This window comes from Lottia gigantea, assembly GCF_000327385.1.
Source record: "Lottia gigantea unplaced genomic scaffold LOTGIsca_33, whole genome shotgun sequence".
Taxonomy (NCBI): Eukaryota; Metazoa; Mollusca; class Gastropoda; family Lottiidae; genus Lottia; species Lottia gigantea.
Genome location: NW_008709110.1, coordinates 1,477,212 through 1,492,228, shown reverse-complemented (window position 1 = coordinate 1,492,228; position 15,017 = coordinate 1,477,212). Strand labels below are relative to the sequence as shown.

Below are 15,017 nucleotides of genomic sequence, written 5' to 3'. Positions count from 1 at the left end.
ACAGAGCCCTCAATTGAGGTCTGGGCCTAAAATGTTGGTTTTTTGCTTCGAAAAGATAATACAGTAATACTCAAATTATTATTTTTCACATTGTTCCAATTTCGCTAACGTAGCAACCAGTGTCTACCACAGAGACTTCCCTTAGCATCTAGTTAAGCCAACTGACTATGGCTGTATGAAAACCTAACAGCCTAACATTGAGCCTGTAATAAGAAGCCTCTTGTTGAATGACAAGCTACACAATTATCAAAGCCGTGGTGTAGGGGATGGGGAATGGGGAAGGAATCCTGATAATGGGAACTGATAGAACCTCCTGGAACTTCTAATATTGCTCTCAATTCCATGGGCATGATTGGTTATTTGTCAGTAACCACTATTAAATCACATCATTTGATTTTGCAGTGTTATTATAACTTAAAATTTGACGTCACCCTTTTCTCCATGTACCATTATCCAAAATTTAGTTCACTAACATAACTTTACACTAATAAACATAAATATTATAAATGTGTTATAAAATATTTGAGTCATTCTGTCCCTTATTTGTACCACTTGTCTCGATCTTAAAATAAAATTTCGTGCAAACAACTCCCCTCCCCCCTTCCAACCCCCAAATAGGCCTTGGGTCCGTACGCCTATGTTGAAATTGGTATAGCTTTTTCAGTTTTCAAACGATTGTCGCAATTTTCGATTTTCGTACGACTTTGTATGTAGGCAGGCCTAAATGATCTAACAATGAGGATCTCGTTTCACCAAGCGTGTACCGAATATGGCCATTATTATTTAATCCACTATCTTTAAATTTACTGTGGTTTAATCTGTTCTATTGCAATCATATTTGTATCTTTTGCACTTTTTCGTCCCAGAATTTATTGCCACTTTATGTAGCCACAAAGTCAAAGCTTTTCAGTAAATTTTCTAATTATCTTATTTGAGGGTAGCCTGATTTAGGCCTAAAACTTGAATAATGGTGAATTTTATTGTAACAGTAACGCTATATCCCTTTAAATTTCGGGGTAAATTTGGCGCGAATCTAGCATCAAGAATTACAGGTCCCCTTCCGTGTAATTTACTTCACAAACATGTGAATTTGACAATTTTTTCCCTCGGTAACTTAATGAAATATACTTTATTCGTTGATCCAAAGATTTTTGAACAGGTTTTAGACTTTACAAAGGATTTTTAAGTCCAGTACCTCTATTCAAAATTCTTTCAACCAGCCACTCTGAAATATTGGTGGATCTTTTCCTTTAATAATTTATCAACTTTCACCAAATTGACGAGAAGGTGACAGTTTTAAACCATCAGAAACTCAAAACAATTTTTTGGCGGGAAGAGTTGACACATAGAGCACGTAGATGCAGAATTTTGGCTGCTGATTGGCTGAAATTCAAATTGTCAGTCAAAAAGTGGGAGGAGTTTAATGTAAAATCATCGTTTGCATATCCAAGCCTGCGCATTTCTGAGCGGGATTTCGGTCTTATCAGTCGTGACTTATGACTTATGATATATTCTGTATTGGATTCTGGATGGTTTTGAATTATTTCGATATATTCAGTGCTAAATCTTTGACTGATATCTGTGGATTGGGATTTATTTGATACTATCTGTATTATTCTGGATGGTTTTAGATTATTTTGTGATTTGTCTATAAAATAATGGATTCAACGATGACACTTTTGGAAGGAGTGACAAATATTGGACACTTATTCACTAGAAGGTAAGTCATTTTCTTCATTCAAATTTTGATTGGAAACTTGTAAGGAATAAAAACTGGCTTTCTAGAAATAGGTACATCGATAGCATCGATTTATACCATTCCAATTTTCAGTCAGACCTCTGTTTTATTTTTTTCGATTCCACTAAAACTAGACTTTTTTTTACGTCACTATTGTCGAATCTGCTAATAATATCTACAGTCTTTGTAAAGTTGACGTTATCAAACGCACAGTTTTACTAAAGTGGAATTGCACAAAAAAAAGAAGTTAGGGGTATAACAGAGCCTATATAGGCTCGGGGTATAATACTCGAGGTTTTGATATTATCGGTTAGTTTGGACTTTTCTCAATCTAGATTCTTACGCGCGTGACCTTGAAAATTTAGAATTGTTAGTTTAGTGACATTAAGGTAGGGATAAGGGTAGACGGGTTTTGAATTAGGAGGTGGGGATGGTTATTAGGTCATATCTATGCAAGCTTCCTATTGTGAGAATTCAGATTTTTGTCTTGTGATTTATGAGAAAAGTATGACAGCCCTTTAATACTTAGTAAAATTTTACTTTTTGAAACAATTCACAACACAATGTTGGTTGTAATCAAAAATTATTATTCTTTTTACAGTTGCAGCAGTTCAGAGAAGTTATTAGTATGCAAAGTTTAGTATCGCTTTTGACAACTAGATCTTTTTTTTATATATGGTGAGTTTTTTTTTATAGTTAACTTTCTGTTTTTTCTGAAGACTACTTGATTTATTTCTCAGGTATTTTAACTGTTAGGCCTAGGTTTAAGCAAGGGAGAATCTTGTGAATTTTTGTGAGGGGACTTTCTGTTACTGAAGGATGTAGTCCCTTAATTGTTATATTTCAGAGTCTGGTGCAAGTGAAAAAAAATATTTTGACATGATTCAAATGCAGATGTTAATGTTAAGTTTCTTTTTTTTTTGCAGGTGAATCCACTAACCCTGATTTAACAAACTTCATCTATATTTGGTGATTGTGTTTAGAATGAATGACCATCCAGAGTTGTCATAATTTATGCTAACCAATCCAAAGTATTTTTAAAAATGGTAAGACACTACATCTACTAGTCCATTTAAAACAATAGATACCCTGCAATTCCTGACATACAGCAAGGAAATCTTATACTGTGTATTAGTGGGTTGAATACTAAATGGCCCAGAACAGGACACGAATAACAAATTTGTCAGATCATGTATGCTAAGTGCAGTCACTTGCATAAAATAGTAGGAAACATCCCTGTTTTTGCTATTTACAGTCAAGTAACCTAATTTTGTGGAAACCTATTATTCGTGGATTTCCGGAAATGATTAATAATTTACGTGAGCGACCTTGCGCGACCTCCGCATTAGATTGTTTTGATAAACATGGGTTTTCTCTACAATGTCAGCTAGTAGAATGAAACCAGTAGTTTCAAGCAAGGTAAAATGTATTAATGTATACTTTGACAAATGCAAAATGGCGGATTTCACTTATTACCAAAGTCACCATTTTTTATCGGCCAAATTTCCTTATAATCCCAAGCGGTAATTGGAATTCCAAGTGTCGTCTGCTAGAATGTAGTCCAACGAATGAAGTCACGTGATCAACTAGCGGATTCTGTGTCAGCAGAAAATTTCTATGGAACACAAAGTGGACCATATTCTTATGTTGTTTCAGTGACTTTAAACAATAAATCACGCTACGTATCTTATTTTGTCAGTCACTATTTCTTTTTTAAAATCGTGGTTCTTTGAAGGAATTGTCACTAGTTATAATGAATTGATATTAAAGATAAATACTAAGAGAAGTTAATTATACCACCCGGTATCCATACAACGTGTTTTTCTAGACTTATTTATAGATCAAACATTGTAAACGAAAATAGGTTACGCATTCTGCCGCCGTTGCCGAGTTGGTTGCTCATGAAATATGGGTCAAAGGGAAGGAAGGATTCATAAAGAAAATAGAAATAAACCAATTTTAATTATTTTGTAGAATATCTGAGGAAACATCTAAGATATATAAAAAAAATTTCGTTTTTTTAACTTTGACGAAATTTGGTGTTGAATCCTTATATCCACGAAAATAGGTTACACCACTGTAATTTGAATAAATGATTTATTACAGGTATGAAATCTTCTCATCAGTTAGAAACTTGTTGGTCTATAGATATCAAATTATGTTCCAGTGAGCTGTTAAATGGTGAGTCTTCTTTATTAGTCAACAAACTACCTTGCCCTCCAAGATTGATAATTGACCCTTTCTTTATTCGTGCCACCTTAAGGGATGTCCCTTGTGCCACAGGTTGTGCTTGCTTATTGAGGAAATTAACAATGAGGAAGCTAATGCTTCAATCGTCAAAAATTGCCCACATTGTACACTGCATACTGTCTTCATTAACCCAATCAGGTACAGAAAAGTACGACTTAAAACCCCATTTCATATTATATCTATATACATACTGAAAAGGATGCAGTTCTATAATTGTTTGGTGGTGAAATATCCCTTTATTTTCTTTTTAATTTAGTAAATTTTACATTCATTTTCTATTTCAGATATTGAATGTTGTCAGTTTAATTATTGAAATACATGTCTTTCAACATCTCGATAATTGGTGAGTTTCTCTTAATTAAGTTGATATTTTTGTAAAAATATTCCATTTGGAACAGATTCGCTGACAGTAACACCAATATTTTTAATTGTAAACAATAATTTTGTAGAGCTGAGCTCTTTATTCTGAATAGTGATAGGAATAGTTGACATTGATCTCTATCAGCTGGTTTAACAAATATTTAGACAACTTGATCTTTTTAAAATATTAAACATTTCGCTACTATTGTCTGAATCTCTTTGAGTCTCAAGAGTCATTTGTATGTATGATATTGCCTCAAGATCACTTATTTTCACTTATCATTGTAGGTAGATCAATTCATGGTCTAGTTAGAGCAACCAGAAAACACAGGCAGAGCTTTAAAAGTTATGTAAGTTATATTTTATTCTCGTGCATCATTCCATGTAGCAGGTAAATTTTTTTTTCATCGAAACTTGACCAAGGGAGTTGGTGTCATCTTCTCTTCTGCTCATATACCTGGTAAACTTGCCTAGTAATCACCAAGACATTATAATATGGTCGTATTTTGTTGTTGCCCATGTCTGATGGTCCATTCATCCACAATTTTCTTGTGAACACAATAGAGGCTACAGTGATTTATTTTAATGAAATTTAGTGTGATCATTTATATTGATGAGATCTTGATAAATTTCGAATTTGAAGATTTTTTTCGATCAGCCCTTGACTTGCGAAAAACGTGTTGAAATTTGTAAACATAAGAGAGACTACAGTTTTGATCAGATTTTAATGAAATTTGTTGTGATTTATATCAATGAGGTCTTGTTCAAGTTTGAAATTGACTATTTTGAGTTATTGCCCTTGACTTTGGAAAATGCGTCGAAATTCGTTTGTGAACATAATAGAGACTACGGTTTTTATCTGATTTTAATGAAATTTGGTGTGATCATTTATATTGATGAGATCTTGGTCTGGTTTAATTTGACAATTTTTCGATGTTATTGCCATTGACTTGGGCAAAACGTGTGAGAATTTGTTTGTAAACATAAGAGAGACTACGGTTTTCCACTGATTTAAATGAGATTTGGTGTGATCATTTATATTGATGAGGGTTTGGTTAAGTTCGAATTTGAATTTGAATTTTTTCAATCAGCCTTTGACTTGACTTTGAAAAACGTGTTGAAATTTGTAAACATAAGAGAGACTACAGTTTTCCACTGATTTTAATGAGATTTGGTGTGATCACTTATATTCATGAGGTTTCGGTTAAGTTAGAATTTGACGATTTTTCAATGAACCGTTTTTGACCTAGAAAATTTTTTGCAAAATTTGTTTGTGAACACGATAAAGGCTACGGTTTTAATCTGATTTGAATGAAATGTGATCATGTATATTGATGAGATCTTGGACAAGTTGGAATAGGACAATCTTTCGATGATTGGTTTTTGTGTTATTAAACTTGACTTAGGAAAAATGCATCAAAATTTGTTCGTGAACGCAATACAGACTACAGTTTTTGTATCATTTGAATGAAATTTGGTGTGATCATGTATATTGATGAGATCTTGGACAAGTTGGAATTCCATGATATTTCGATGATTGTTTTTGAGCTATTAAACTTGATTGATTGCCATCGACTTGGTAAAAATGCATCAAAATTTGTTGGCTTGTGAACAAGATAGAGGTAACAGTTTATGTCAGAAATTTTATCTGTTCGTTTAAATCAACAATATCCATAACAAGTTAGATTTTTGGAAGGATTTGACACAGATTGGCGATCACCCTTGATATAATGAAAATTTGGGCGTATCTTCCTAGAAATATTATCCATTTTTTGACACACAAGCCAAGATTGTTGTTGTCAAAAGCAATGTTTGCTGGCTTGCTGTCTACCACATTTGTCATACTGAATTGCATCTGTTGGATGTTGAACCTTTTGCTGGGTAAAAACCACATCTGTAGGAATGCCACTTTTGAAGATCATATCCAAATTTGTCACAGAGAGTCATCCCATAAGCTGCATCTGTAGAAATACCATATTTTGCTAATCATAGGCACATTTGTCGCACAGCTACATTCGATGGGGTACCATGTTTGTTTGACACAAGTGGAAATAGAAGGACAGGGCCACTCTTTCTGAGAGTATGACACATTTTTCGACACAGCCATGCCTGATTGGCTTTGTTGAATTCACCCATGTCCGTCTGTCGGTCCGTCCGTCCACAATTGTTCGTAAACACTCTACAAGACACAATTATTGACGGATTTTGACAAAACATGGTATGAGTGTTTGTAATCACCCAAGGATGAACCCTATTGAAAATAAGAAGAATCGAAAAATATTTAGTATAAGTTATTGCCCTTGTTGTTGAAAACACGTTCAATTTTTAGCTCGTAAACACTCTAGAAGGATCAATTCTTGGTGGATTTTCACGAAACTTGGCATGAGTGTTCATAATCACCCAAGGATGAACCCTCCCTATTGAAAATCAGAAGAATCGAAAAACTTGGTTTAATTATTCAGTCCCGCACTGAAGATTGAATATTTGCCTTCTGGAGTTTTCACGAGCTAAAAATTGATCAATATTATTCAATATCGTCCTAAAGAGTTCAAAAGAAGTGTTTAACTGAAGGTTGAATATTTCATACTGGTGATTATTACTGTATTGCTAAATATCTTATTCAAAATCAAAGCTGCCGTGGGCATATATTACCTTGCCTAGCAAGCTATCTTTCACATAAGTGTTAATCTTAGGAAATCTCCCTTTCACAGTAGGGATAAATTGGGTGTTGCCATTTGCTAAATTGGATGGTCAGTCAGTGTGGCACTCTGGAAGTGGTCATGCAGTAGGTGAGGGGACCACTTTGCTGCATGATCCTCGAAGGTGGTGTTATGTGTCCTACGGCAAATATTAGAAATGGAATATATCTGACATTATTCATTTTGTCTATACCTTGAGAGGGTTCAAATTTAATAAAAACATGACACGGTTGCTGAATTCGGGACAACATCTGTAGGCCATATGCTTCATCTGTAGAAATGCCATATCTTGCTAATCATAGGCACATTTTTTGCACAGCTACATTCGATTGGGTACCATGTTTGTTGGACATAAGTGGAAATAGAAGGACAGGGCCACTCTTTCTGGGAGTATGACACATTTTTCGGACAGAGTCATGGCTGATTGGCATTTTATGGAGTATCATTTATGTACCAAATCTTTAGAAATGACTCATTATAATCACATTTTTTTTTTACTTTATAGGAGAAACAAAGTAATGACTTTTTGTAAATTGTAAACAAAGTAAAGAAATTTAGGTTGTGTGTATGGTTGTAAGTTTATTTCATCTGTGTTTATCAGTCCACTAATCTCTAATTTTTTTAACTAATTTTATCTGTTTCATTTCCTTTCAGGAATGATATTGTGATGACATTTGTATCTGTTCTTGATTTCAAGTAGCCTGTATTAGGTATTTTTCAACACGTTCACTTTTTTGATTGGCCACAATTTGATACAAATGTTAGTCCCAATATGGTCTTTGCGCGGTTTGTATAGGTACTACCAATATGATGGTGCAATGGAAGAGAGATGGTGGAGCAAAGACCACTTTGACTATTTTGTGGCAGGTTATTTATACTTCCTGCCCAATTTCGTCATTGTGGTTTATGCTTTTTTTACAACGTTGTCAGTTTTTAAAGTAGGAAAATCACAGGCTGAGTTCAAATTGTGTTTTGGGAAGGTTCTGATTATCCTCTTTCAATATGGTTTATGTTTTTGGATGATCTTCACCAGTTCTTATAAGCTGCATTCATTTCAAAAGTCCTATTCTGTGCAGGTTGGATACATTCACAACCAATTTGACTGTTTTGTGGTATATTTTGTAATAATCTTATGCCCAATTTAGTCAAAGTGGTTTCTCTATTATTTCTACTAGTTATTCAAAAGCTATAGACAGAGAGCAGTGGTGATAAGTTTTTTTGGCAACAGGATTGAAATATTCATCTATTTAGCAGTATCATTCATAAATTTCGAGTGTTTAGAGGTGGGGAGTTGTTGATATTGTAAAGTTGTAAATTGATAAAATCTTGTCTAAAATAAAAACAGGCAAATGATCTGTATGCTTTGATTCTGTATAGAACTTTCTTACTTTCTAAAACTTGAGTTGACCAAACGACCAAAGAAAACATGAAACCACAAGGAAACTACCAAAGAAAATGTGAAACGACCAGGAGCCAAGCCGAAAAAAATGACAACCTCAAACTATTTTGTAATGAATTCTAAGCATGCTAATCAGGCCAAATATGTACTTCATTTTTCAAAATTATACATAGTAGTCATCAAACACAGTTTCAGTGGAATTTCAGGAACAACAGACGTCTGATTGAATGTTAAAACTTTGAAGATAAAATGTTACAATTTGTCTATTACACAGTTTTGCGATAGCATACTGTTGCCCTTGTGTTATGATACATGTCTTAATGTGGAATGATTGCCAAGCAGTGTAATATAATTGAGCACTAGATCACATTCTAAGGAGAGGTAGAGCCACAGACGTCTAAGGCCCATCTACACAGTAAAACAGGTTGTATACATACAACTTTTGTAATATATTCCTTGTCAGTTTACACAGTATATAAAGTTGCATGAATCACTCCCAATTTGTTTACATAAAGTCCCGCCAAAATTGAGAATGGCCTTTTAAGATTTAAACTTGTGCTCCCATTCGTCAGATATAAAAGTTGGATACAGCTTTCTGTACAGATTAGAACATGTAAAATATACTACTCCTGGAAGCTGTATTAATTAATACAGTGTTACAGACCTGTTTACACAGCAAATTTTGCTTTATAAACCATGGTTGATACAACTTTCTTTACCGTGTAAGCGGGCTTTAAATATGTTAACCCCTATTGGTACAGACAACACTGACACAAGGGTCACACTTGTCTATATGTTTTCATAATAATAATTTTTATTAGAATCATAGTTTCTTTGTCCAATATGACAATTTGACCTTGACATGTGTTTCAAGGTTTATGACCCTCGTTTAAGATCCTCAAAATCTTGATGCATGGAAGTAAAGGTGGGTTTATTCGAATCATCTGTCACCCTCTAGCAGTTTTGAATACTCAGCAGTTGTCCTGACAAAATTTCCCTCATTGTACCCTGCATGGCGTTGCCCGTCTTCAGTAGCCCAGATGGTGCAGAAAAGTAGGACGTAAAACCCCATTTATTTAGTAAAATTGTGCTAATCACTTAATTATTTACATGCCTCAAACTACAAACAATCGGTAAGACTATGATTGTAAGGCTGAAAACATTGGTTGGAAAAACGCTCATATTATGAATACCTTGTCTGTCCGTTCCCATTTTTATCAAATCTTGATGAAACTTGATATAGATGTATATATTGATGAGATCTCAGTTAATTTCGAAATCAGAGATAATCGGATGAAAGGTTTCAAAGTCATTGCCATTGTGTGTACAATGATGCGACTTTGTTATTGATTGAATTTGATTATAATTTGGATGAATTGTTTTTGAGGTTTTGCTTTGACCATAAAATATTTTAAAGATTATTTGAAAATTCATTATAAGTCACTAACGACTTAGTTATCATTTCTGACAGTTGGTAGTGGGCCTATGTTACCTTGCATAGCAAGCTATCTTTGTACTTGCAACAGTTATGTTCGGTTTTGGACAATTGATAAGATTGTTGTGTTGTACTTCGTACTTGCATACATGTATTTGTTGTGGATACATTGCTGCCAGAGAAATAGCTTGTATGGGAGGTCATCTTATTATTGCTTGTAGAAATATGGGTAAAGCCGATGCAGTAAGATTATTGATTTAATTTAAACTTTCAAATTTGTACATAAATGAAATTAAGATGACCACCATATTTATACCGCTATTTGAAGCTGGTTTGATTTAAATGATTTAGTCTTTTGTTCAGACCAGTGGCGGGGCCCCAAAAGCAAGTTTTTCGGGCAAAAATCTCATAAATACGTTAAGAGATTCTGACGTAAACCTAGCTCCGCCACTGGTTCAGACGACTAAAGTTCAATTAAGGCATTTTAACTATCAACCATTTTTCGAGCCCGGTCTTTTAGTCGTCTAAACGCAACCGGTTAAACTGAAGCTGCCTTAACTTGCTGTAGGATATTTTGACCTCCTATAGACCACTTTACGGATAGAGCGCGTCTGGCTGTTCGCACATAAAATTGTGTTGCATTGTGGGATAGTAAGTGTCCTTAGAGTTCCGCAATAATGCAAACAGACATGGAGTAGGATAATGAGCGATAAGAAAGACGTAGCTGTGTTGAAGCGAGATGAATTGGGCGTTTTTCTTAAAGACCGGAGAATCCCATACGCCAGTAGAAATAAGGAAGATAGACGTGTGCTAGCATCTATTGCCGAGAGCAGAAATATTCCGCTTAAAACTCCTGTTGAAAATGATCTCCAGAAAGTGATGGAAGAAAGAAAGAGTAAATTTATTTTGGAAGATGGTTTGATTAAGCTTCCTGATCCTGTAAAAATATCAGCTGGGTGAGAGAAAAACTAAATAAATTTTCCGAATACATCAGTCTCAAAACTGTGTAAGTATCTATAGTAGGCCTACTGATATCAGACTCTGGAGACTGAGCCTAATTTTACAACCTTAAACAGATAGATTTTATTATTATTTCAAGGTAAAATTTTTCCACTACTGTTCCTTCTGACTTATATCCAGTATTATTATTTATTATGTTTGTATCAGGATTCTATTCATTGTAGTCAAGTAGAATAGACTTCACAATTATTTATGTTTAAGTTAAAACAAAATGTATGAACTGGCAATTAACAAAACGTGTGTTGCTCCAAAGAGCACTCATGTGAGTTACAAGATGCCTACAGTAATTGACAGTGTTTTGCTTACCTGATTAACATGATTGGGGACTGGGGTATTAAGCAATCAATTACTTCGGTAGATTGATTCAAGGAAAACATTAATACAAGTGATTTTGTGAAAGAACTCATGTTAAAACTTAAAGATTCAACAACAGAACAAAGTATTGACTATGTTGCGTATCAAACCTGTACACAGGCTAAGTCAAAAATATGGTTTGATAACCGAATTGGACGCATCACTGCATCAGTAGCACATGAGTGTTACAGAAAAGTAAAAGAAAATGAACAAGATTCAGACAAGAATAATTTTATAGTAGCAAAAATTTTCAATTACAAAAGTGTACCAGCTAATGTAAAATCTTTGAAGTGGGGCAGAGAAAGGGAATAACCGGCAATTACAGAATATGAAAAAAATATTAAGATTATAAACACCAAAATTTAAAGGGTCAAAGCACAGGGCTTCATATTTGCATCGAAAATCCTTGGTTAGCAGGCACACATGAGGCGTTTTTGTGGGCCAATTCGTTTAGGTAGATTGGCTATTTTGTGCATTTAGGGCTAATCGTCCCAGGAGGTGGTTAGGCGATTCAATTATGCTTTTCCAAGATGGCGGCATGTGGAAGTTGTTAATGTAATCAAAAGAGCGGTCTTTCATTGGTTGTCAGCGGAGTCAGTCATCTTGCCAAATATCCGATTTGAATTTCGAATTTGCGGACCACTGCTAATCTAAACCAAATTGCACCAAATCGTACTACCAAATCGAATCGGCCCACAAAAATGCCTCAGACGGTATGATTAATTGTGATTGTTGTGGATTGGGTTGTTTGGAGGTTAAAAATCTACAAACATTTAAAAATAAGACTATTAAACAAATTGCAGCCTCAGATCAGTCAGATAAAGGACAAGTCTCGACAAGAATCATCAGTATTATGCTCAAGTACAAATCCAAAAATTGCCTATGATGACAGGTTTGCCACGAACGTTGTAAATAAATGCAAAGTCTTTTTCTCACCATATTATTTTCACACTAGTCCTCATTCTAAATATTAAATCACTAAGTTGCTGTCTCCCATAATTTTTGTGTGGAGGGCCCATTAAAGACATACACTAATCGACATAAATATGGCCTATCAGAGTTCACAAATTTACGAGGCTTAGCCATCATAGGAACTTATTTCAATTCATACCATACTATCTCACACTAGTCCCAATTCCAAATATCAAATTACAAAGTTGCTGTCTCCCTTACTTTTTGTACGGAGGCCCATTAAAGACATACACTAATCGACATAAATATGGCCTATGTAGAATAATACCCAGAGTTTACGGACAATTTACGAGGCTTAGCCATCATAGGAACTTATTGCAATTCATACCATACTATCTCACACTAGTCCTCATTCGAAATATCAAATCACCAAGTTGCTGTCTCCCTTACTTTTCTTTTTTGTACGGAAGACCATTAAAGACATACACCAATCACTAAATATATATAACCTATATGAGAATATCACCCAGAGTTTACGGGCAATTTGCGAGTCTTGGCCGTCATAGGAACATTTTGAAATCTATACCATACTCTCTCATACTAGTCCTCATTCGAAATATCAAATCACTAAGTTGCTGTCTCCCTTACCCTTGTACGGAGTCCCATTAAATACATACACCAATCGACATATATATGTCGCAGCTACACGCCCCTAAGCAAGATGGAATCTGGGACTCGCCACGTATTTGGGTCGAAGGATGGAATTACAGATTACAGTTTCATACATTTATTACACACAACATTACATCTAATAAATACACCACATGGAAGTCGGATAGTCGTGGATATGTGCTAAATAGCAATACGGAGGCTTCCAATGCATTCCGCCATTACTAATTAGATCTACACCATCATACCATTAGTAAAAAAGGTGTCTAAGGACTAGTGCTAAAGTACCACCGACCAAAATAAATAGCCCAGTTTGTGGAATAGGACCACAGAAGGTAGCAGCGCACTCCAACTATCTCACATGTGGGTACTGGGCCACTGGTAGGTAGGTAGGTAGATGACAAGTTAACGTTCGCTTCCAGCGGATGCTGATATCGCAAACTACGTAGTTGTTGGTAGTCTTGGTAGTTGGAACTGGGCCACTGTAGCAAACTCAAGCTTTATACCAGCAGGTATCCAGATCCAACCAATAGAAAAATAAATGCACGAGCTTATTAAAACCAACCACCGAACAAATAATTACACCATGTGATATACAATCTCGTTAGACAGTACAATCAAATGCGTTACTTACTAACCGATATACAATTAAACACAAATTGGTTTATAATTAGACACAAGTCTTTTCTGTGCACATCAACTAAATATCAAAACTATGATGTAAGTCGATATAATCCCAGAAAACTAAAATAACGAACGTAAGATAATTACAACAATTACTAAATTATATAAACCAAATAGAGCACAACCAGAAATAGTTTACCAATATAGATTTTATAACCTATAACCGCATGCTAATCATTGACAATGCAGAACGTGTTTCTAACAACCTGTACTCAATGTTACATCATGGCCACAATGCTAGAAAGAAAATTGACAGTGGAAATTAAACCCCAATCAACAGTAGACATCAAATCAGAAGAAATGCTGGGGTATTTCCAACAAAGAGAGGCCCCATTGCACACTATTAGATGCTTCCAAAATGTGGGTCAATCAAAGTTCTTGGTGTCGTTCTCTAAGGAGGACGACATCAAAAACTTTGAAAATTGGTTTGAATTTGGGACTGGTTCTGATCCCTACAAGGGGGTGAGATATACCATTGAAAGGGCAACTAGACTCCCCCAGTATAACCAACAGCCGGGTACCAGAATCACCATCTTCGGCGTCCCATACGAGATGGACACAAAGTACGTCCTCTCGAAAATAAACCAGTACTGTGTGGCCAATAAGATCATCCGCTGTACATATAGAGATCATCCATTTATGTACAACGGAGTCTGTTTCATTTACACCAAAAAGGTAGATAACCCCATACCATCCAACCTTACCATTCAAGGATGTAGATTGGGGGTAAAATATGAAGGACAGCCCCAGCCTGATAGGAAGTGCTATGTCTGTCAAGTTGAAGGACATACTGCCAGGGACTGCCCTTCTAGACCACCACCACCCCCTATCTCACCCATCACTGACAAAGAGGGGTCGGGTGCCTTTCAAGTTTACAATCCTCGTAAGAAAGCCCCGAATCAAATTTCCAAATCGGTGGGAGATCTCCTCAAAACTATTAGGAACACCTCTACGCCCATTCAGTCCAATAAAAACAATCTGGACACACCGGCTACCCCTGGCTGGGTACCGGATGAAGCTGAATGGGAAAACGTAGAGGAAAGTGACTATGATAAAAGTAAAGAGGAGATCGCTCAGCGATCGAGTCTCATAGCCAGCACATCCAAAGCGCCAATACCCAAAGCCCCGAAAGACAAACGTTCAACCCTCCAAGACACGCCCCTATCCTCCAGATCCAACTCTAAAGATAGGAAAAGGGATAGGGACAGGAGTAGCCTACTCGAAGATCATAAAAAACACAAGATAGCCACTCATGAAACATCTGAGAGTAGAGAATCGAGTACCAGTATGGATCCCTCGAACTATACTACTAGAGGGAAGGCTACTCAAAAAAAGAATAAATAGATGTCGTTAACCATTATAAATAATAACAAACAACAAAAAAAAAACAAGTAATATTATTAACAACAATTTATAATGATTTTTACAACATTAAATATCTGTAGAGGTTTTCTACATAAATATCACCAAATTTGAAAGACTTAAAACATCGGATGG

The 15,017-nt window shown here is 35.4% G+C and overlaps 1 protein-coding gene across 1 annotated transcript; it reads left to right on the top strand.

Moving 5' to 3' along the window:
* Positions 1-13,745: 13,745 nt before the first annotated feature.
* LOTGIDRAFT_162308 (hypothetical protein) lies at positions 13,746-14,864 on the top strand (the record flags this gene model as incomplete). Its single annotated transcript, XM_009058270.1, has 1 exon — positions 13,746-14,864. The coding sequence occupies one exon, from the start codon at positions 13,746-13,748 to the stop codon at positions 14,862-14,864; it is 1,119 nt and encodes a 372-aa protein (XP_009056518.1).
* Between the last annotated feature and the right edge of the window lie 153 nt (positions 14,865-15,017).